The sequence below is a fragment of the Amaranthus tricolor genome, chromosome 13 (assembly GCF_026212465.1).
Source record: "Amaranthus tricolor cultivar Red isolate AtriRed21 chromosome 13, ASM2621246v1, whole genome shotgun sequence".
Taxonomy (NCBI): domain Eukaryota; kingdom Viridiplantae; phylum Streptophyta; class Magnoliopsida; order Caryophyllales; family Amaranthaceae; genus Amaranthus; species Amaranthus tricolor.
In genome coordinates, this window is record NC_080059.1 from 11,460,169 (window position 1) to 11,467,597 (window position 7,429).

At 37.8% G+C, this 7,429-nt stretch overlaps 1 protein-coding gene across 2 annotated transcripts; it reads left to right on the top strand.

Moving 5' to 3' along the window:
- Positions 1-2,128: 2,128 nt before the first annotated feature.
- LOC130798171 (YTH domain-containing protein ECT1-like) lies at positions 2,129-7,429 on the top strand. 2 transcript variants are annotated; one of them, XM_057661058.1, is made up of 9 exons: positions 2,129-2,486; positions 3,436-3,539; positions 3,652-3,829; positions 3,988-4,064; positions 4,160-4,394; positions 4,478-4,653; positions 4,975-5,523; positions 6,199-6,411; positions 6,657-7,429. In XM_057661058.1, exons 2-9 carry the CDS (start codon positions 3,531-3,533, stop codon positions 6,945-6,947), a joined length of 1,728 nt encoding a protein of 575 aa, XP_057517041.1. In that variant the 5' UTR covers positions 2,129-2,486; positions 3,436-3,530; the 3' UTR covers positions 6,948-7,429. The 2 variants fall into 2 exon arrangements, with proteins under 2 accessions (XP_057517041.1, XP_057517042.1); XM_057661059.1 differs by having other exon boundaries at positions 3,988-4,052.

Sequence of the window (7,429 nt, forward strand, 5' to 3'; positions counted from 1 at the left end):
GGTAGTAGCAATGTTAAGTATGTTGGGAGAAGAAGTAAACTGTTTGCATGCAACTCAAACATGGACTTGAATGAATTTTGACGTTGCTTGATGCGCCATGGGAGGTCATTTCCAGCTATAGCTGGGGTTCCGCAGCCCTAGGTTATCTGTACAGGAGACTATGTGGCGCTTCACGGATTAATGTGAAGGAGATCACTGGGCCCCTAATTATTCTCCAGGTAATACTAGCTTTACATGTTATTGATTTGTTTCTTAATTTGTTCTTATGTTTCGTTTACTTACTTATATCTGTAATTCATAGCTTTGGGCGTGGGAGCATATTCTCATTGGGCAACCGATGAGGATTGTGGGACGTGGTGGATTTGCGCCACCAATTCTTCCACCATCAGATGTGCCGTATGGATCTCGGTGGTCTTTTGATAGACGTACAAGAACTCACACAAGATCTAGCGTGGGCTTCCATCGCGATCAATTTGATCTACTTCGAGCTGACCAAGTAAAGGCTTCACTTACTAGTCTTGTAACTATCTTATTGCGTAGTTTATTAATTACATTTTCATGTGTAGTTTCGATGGGACCCTTACCCCGTTGAGGCATACGCTGCATTGCCTCAGCACTCAGGGATATTGTTAGAGGCGTAGAGAACATCTGTACCTTTTATATGCTTCGAAATAGTCGAAGTGCATCTCCTTGAGCGCGTAGTGCGTCAATTTGGGATGGTACAGGGCATCCCGCCGCCTTGTGAAACAGAGGCGGAGCTCCATCATAGCTCACACAAGGGTTGAGAACCCAAGAACTGGTTGGAGATTAACTAGCGTCATATCGCTCGTTGGGATCACAGGCTAGAGCTGTTGACCCAAGTTGCACCGATCGATGCTGTAGGCGCACCTACTTCGACGGATTACATGTCGTGGTTCCTCTCCATCACTTGTCGATGGATGACACCACGAGGTATCATCGCAGCCGCCCAGTACGCTCCCGCAGCACCGACGATGACACAATTTGTAAGTATTCTTCCATGTTGATTATTATCCATAGAACTTAGATATTATAGATTTCATTAACTCCAAATTAAATGTAGGCACAAGGCATTGCAGCTGTCATCAGCTCCAGCCAGGAGGAGCCTGTACGGGAGATTGCCCAAGGCATACTCCTAGAGACACAGTTTTAGTACTTCATTCCAGAAGTCGTTGTGCCTGACACCACTATGGACGCTTAGGGGTCATCTCCTCATCATGCCGACGTTCATCTTGAGGAGGTAGACTTAACGTGTTCCGACTATGGTGTCGGGTCCTCACAAAGTGCTGGATCATCCCAGTATCAATCACCTCCCCTACCCGAGCGTCATGCGACCGCCTCTTAATATCGTAGGAGGCGTCATAGACCGTCACAGTTAGAGAGGGTACAGGAGCAGGATTAGCATTAGTATACTGTTTTTATATATTAAACAGTAGTAACGTTTTGTATATATTGAATATTTGTAACATGTGGACTGTTGTGTATATTTTGTAATATATATGTAGATGTGTATATGTTTATCGTATTATCACATGTTTATTATAAATGAAATGATGTTAATTACTAGGAGTTTTTGGCGATGAATCATTCTGCCAAGAATTAAGTATGAACTAAATTAAATCAAAATCAAATAGACAATCATATTCAAATAGGGAAAATGCTCTCGAAAATTCAACACAATTTCATTCATGTTCAACGAATCCATATCAAATTACATAGTTCATTCGTTAAGTTAAACCATATTACAACGGCTAGATTAAATCATACACAAAAGTCAATAAAAGTCAAACCATTTGATCCCTGTTACTAACAACAACTTCCTCTTTGACCAGTCAAACCTTATTTCGCTGTTAGTAACAGAGACTACATGTTGATTTAAAAATTCCAGCAACTTTAAACTCGCTGTTAATAACAACGATTATGTATCCAAGCCTAGTTTTGGGGCCAAAGACGCTTATTTTGGAAATAAAAATTGAACGAAGGACTAAAATTAATAAAATGTCTTTTTTTTCAAAATTTCAAAGAAGTGGAGTCGACGTGTAACAGTGTGGGCCGATACAAGAAGAGGCCCAAATTCCAGATTTTAAATACCAGAAAAAATACAGTTGAAATCCTCCTCTTTCCATTCTTTCACAATTACTTGGTAGCAAAGGAGTAGACGCCAAGGAAACCAACGGCACTTCCCCTTTGGCGACGCTTATTTCCGTCAACGTCCAACACTTCCGGTGATCTCTCTTCAATTTTCTCTCGATTCGTGCTCTTCCAATTCCTTTGGGGATTCTACTTTGCGCGAACAAAATTTTGGAAGTCTGCAACTATTTTTCGTGATCCATAAGATTAGAGCTAATTTTGTCATCAATTTATCCTGTTTTCTTTCTCCTTGCAATCTTTTTCGCGGCTTGATTCGTGGATTTGATTCTTTCTACTTTCTTCAACGACTTCATGGCTGATGGAAGTCTCATTCGAGGGTAATTTTTGTCAACAAACCCTAATTTTTTGGATTGATTTGATTTTGTGTTGGTTTGAGTTAATGGATTGAGCAAAATTTGTTTGTTTGTGCCGTTTTGAAGGTCTAATTTTTATTGTAAAAATGGTTGAATTTTTTAAATTTTAAATTGATTTGATCCCGAATCCATGTGTATTATTGGAACATTTGATTGTAGTTTATTTAAGTTTAGGGGCTTTTTCGTTTATGAAATGATTAATTTTGTGTTTCTATAATTGAGGTGACTGTTCCAACAACTTTGAAAATGTGGTATAATTTATGATTGTAGGGCATTACTGTACTTGGCAATATTACAAGGATTAGGATATACGGATTAGTTTTGAGCCCTTACCTATCTAGCGGGAGTTCACTCTAGTGGCATTAGGGAAATGTAATGTTGTTGTGCTTGTAATTTGAGTTGATATTTACTGTTGATCTTTGACACTAATAACATATAGAAATTTCATGTATGTAATAGGACTATCAGTTTTTGTTAATTATGATTTTCATAAGTTTATTGAATATCAGGTTAGTGAAGTTGTACAATATCAGGGTAAGAGAGGGAGGAAAAATCTTTGAAACTGTATCCCGAAGATTCTCGAAGGTTTATTTAGTTATTAAGTAATGCATAGCAGATTCTATGAATGGTGCATCCTAGTCAGTTTTTTTACTATTCTTTAATTCATTACTTTAGAATACTAAGGAATCAGGATGCTAGAAGAGAAAAAACAGTCAATTTGTTTCATTCTGCTTTAATGTGCTTCATTCTCACAAACATGTTTAGAAGAAAGTTGGCTGTAACCACCTCCCCTAACATCACCCTTCATCACGTTTTGGTGAGATGTTATGCTTTGTTTCTGTCTTTGTTTGTGTTCTAAAGTAAATCATCTGTCTTTGTTTGTATTCTAAAGTAAATCATCATCATCCTGCAGGAAATAAACTGTGTTGTCTACCTTTCTTTTTGATGATGTTTTAAAGTAAGTCACCATCTACTGCGAGAGATAAGCTTGTTGAGGCAGATAACAGGATGAATCAGGTAGAGGATTTTGCCAATCTCTTAGTTTGTCTTTTTATTTTTTTTCGAGTTGAATTTTTTGTTAGTTAGGTACCTCCATCCACTAGCATTTCATTTTATAATCTATTATCAGCCACATTCGCCCAAAGATGAAAGGATTGTTTCTCCGAATCGTTCTCCGGATGCAGCCATCACAGGGCCTTCAAGCAATTCCAGTGAAGCACCAAGGTCTTCAGGAGCAGCTGCTGATAATAATGCAATGTACCCACCCAACAACTATGGATCTCTGGAACAAACTTACTTTTATGGAGGTTGGTTTTCCATTTTATATTTCAATATGATTTTTTCTCAGAGCTTTAGCCTATTTCAGGTTCTTGGTTAGCTGTAACATATGGTTGGTTGATATTGTTTTTGTTGTGTAATGTAATACATATATATTAACGGCATACGATTTTTTCTTCTATTTTAGGATATGATGGTGGTGCAGGCAGTTGGAGTGGATTTCCACAGTTCGCTGGTGCCGAAGGCCTTCATGTTGTACCTCCCGTGAGGCTTCATTAACTTTTTTACTATCCTTCTTTCATTTATCTTTTAGAGCTGACTTGACTTTTATTCCCTGCATTTCATTTTTATTTACTCAGGTCATTTATGGTGATAATTCATCTCTAGGACTGCATTCTCCTTTTGGATTCAATTCGGCGTATGGACAGTATTCGCCTGCCAGTACGCCTGTGCCTCAGATGATGGTTGATAACCAACTCTTTTCTCCTCAACAAATTCCTGTTTCTCCACAATACTATCCACAGCACGTTGGAAGCTCAATGCCTCATATGTCAGCGGCAACTGCTTCTCATGCTGAGATGGCGACTCAAAAAGGTATTATGCTGAAGGTGTCATCACTCATTGATACCAGAATACGAATTTTTTGAATTGACAACTTTTTGAACATTTCATTGTAGGAAACATGTCCATGAATGCGCTTCATAACCATGGTTATTACAATTTGCATGGAATGTATGGTTCTGGTGAAAACTTATCAAGTCCATCTAACTCCACAGAATCTGGGTGGAGAACTTTGACTTCAACTGCAGCTTACACTCAACCAGTTGGTTCATTTGACCCCACAGTTGGACAGGTTGCAGATTCTTCGTTTTAGTATTTTTTTTGTTAGATGTCTATGGCTTACCACAATAATAAATGTAAAACTAGGCCAAGAGCTTGGTGTTGGTATTAGAACTTTAACTATGATAACTGGTTGCTTCTCATTGTGTAAATAGTATTTGTTTTGTCTTTAAGATTTTCGTGTTCTACAGTAGGATTTGCTTCTTATCCCCTGATACTAAAATAAGGTTTTGCCTCCAATGAGAAAAAAATTTGGCCTGCTTTATTGCTTTATTTATGCGTTTATATAATTTTCTCATTATGTTTTATAATTTTATTTTATAAATAATTGCAGATTTCTCAACAGAGAGCATATCCTGGATACGGATTTGTATCAGATTACGTAAGTGGGCCGTATCACTATGATGGATCGTTTCGCGCTTCTAGTTTTAGTGGCATACCTAACTCTCAACAAGGAGCTAGTTTCCGGAATCGTCAAAGTTTGGAGAAGGCTCGGAGTCAAAGGGAGCAGGATTCTTTGTTTGCTATTTCAAGTGATCGTAATAGAGGACCAAGGGCATTAAAGGGAAAAGGGAAGGGGACTGCTGGAAATGGTTCATTGCCTGGAACTGAAAATGCTACGGAAAATGACTCACTTGCTGATAGTGCTAAAAATGGTGCTTCTGCTTCTGGAGGGAGTCTTGCATCTTATAATAGTGCAGATTTTCCAATTGAGTATGAGAATGCAAAGTTTTTTATCATCAAGTCTTTTAGTGAAGACAACATACATAGAAGCATTAAATATGGTATTTGGGCAAGTACACCTCATGGAAATAGGAAGTTAGATGCTGCTTATCAGGAAGCAAAGGAGAAAGGCGATTGTCCTGTTTTTCTCTTGTTTTCGGTAGGTCTTTTTGACTTGAGCTTGGAAATGCATCATTTCATGTGATATTACTTAAAATTTCCCTCCCTTTGATGATATTTGTGTCGTAATTAGTTGCATACTGTTTGCCTCGGATTTCTAGGATATTCAAACATATTCCTTAGTTTTTGCAGCTATTGTATAGTTAATGTTGACTATTTTGTCAAGGAATAAGGATTACAGTAAGTGATGCTTTAAGGATGTTGCATGTTATGGTGGTGCACACATGAAAAGTTTATGCTTTCTTTATGTTATTTCCATTAATTTGTATGATGATAAAACTGTTTCTAGTATCAATTATAATTGGGCAGTTAGTTTGTCTTTTGTCAAGCTAGTACCATCATTTTCTATTGCTATTTTGCCAATGGTTTTGCAACTCTACAATGGACTTGTTCCTAAGTGGTATCTTTCATATACATGTTGAGTTGGATGGATGTTCTTATGGGGTTGGAGTATGGACTGTTTAGGTTGGTTTATTAGCTGTAATCATTCTGGTTGTTGTTATGAGACTGCTCTTGGTATGAATGAGATGTAGACGGTGGCTGCTCATTTCTTGTTAAGCTAATGGTTGGCATCTGTGTGTTTGTTTACCGCTTTAGTGCACTACTTTTTGCTTGAATATGTTTGGTGCTGGACCTTGACGATTATTCTTTACAGGTCAATGCTAGTGGCCAATTTTGTGGAGTAGCAGAAATGACAGGACCAGTGGATTTTGACAAGAATGCAGATTACTGGCAGCAAGATAGATGGACTGGACAGTTTACAGTTCGTTGGCATTTAATTAAGGACATACCTAATAGTAAATTTCGGCACATTGTACTTGAAAATAATGATAATAAGCCTGTCACTCATAGCCGAGACGCACAAGAGGTAATGTTAAAATTGAAATGACATGTTTCTAAATGTGAATAAAGATCTTGTTGATATACATCTTTGTACCATGTTTTTCTCCCCACTTAACGTCCTTTTTAGGTGATTTTAATGTTACTGCTGATTTATATGTACATACAGTTAGAGTACAAGGTTTCCCCATGCTCCTCCCTGTATACAGCAGTATATCTTATGCTATTACCATTGTGGATTCTAATTGTCGACATAATCTTTGTGTTTTTTAGGTGAAACTGGATCTGGGAATTGAAATGCTGAAAATCTTCAAGGAGTATGATGCGCAAACATCGATCCTTGATGACTTTGAATTTTATGATGAACGAGAGAAGGTTCTGCAGGAAAGGAAGACTAGACAGCAAGCTAAAGCGAAGCCTTTTGTTTCTGAATCTCCTACTGATGAGATAGTGAATAATATTTCTGACAGATTTGATCAAACTCTTCATTTAGACGAGAGTTGTAAAGATGTAGTGGCTACGGAAGAGAGCAGCAATGATGCGCACCCAAGCAGCAACATGTAGTTAGAATGCACATCAGCAAACTGATCTTAGGTCCTTTTTTCTTGTGTTTTATATCCCGAAGTTCGGTCTCTTCCGATTAAAGAAGGTTAAAAGATCTTTTCTTCATTGTATCCGGGAACAGGAACCCATTCTCTATTTCTTTTGCTGCCTTCTTTTTCACATCGTTCCCTTCTTTTTGCCTTCTTAAATCCATTAATATCAAGTGTACATGGGCCAAACATGGTTCAAGTCTTATCCGTTGGTTGCTGCTGGAGGCGTCGGATGATGTGCGTGGCTCTTTTTAAGGTGTAATTTTAGTTCCATACCTTCACAAAAAGGCCTGTTTTCTATTCCTTTTTGTCTGTTTATTTTTGCTCTTGTTTTATTTTTATTTTCAGATTTGTAACTCAGCTCTGCTAAGTGGATTCTACTGAGTACTTGAGGATTTTATGTAATTCCCCTGTTTTTATGGGAAAGAAAATTAATAAATAATTTCTGCAAAA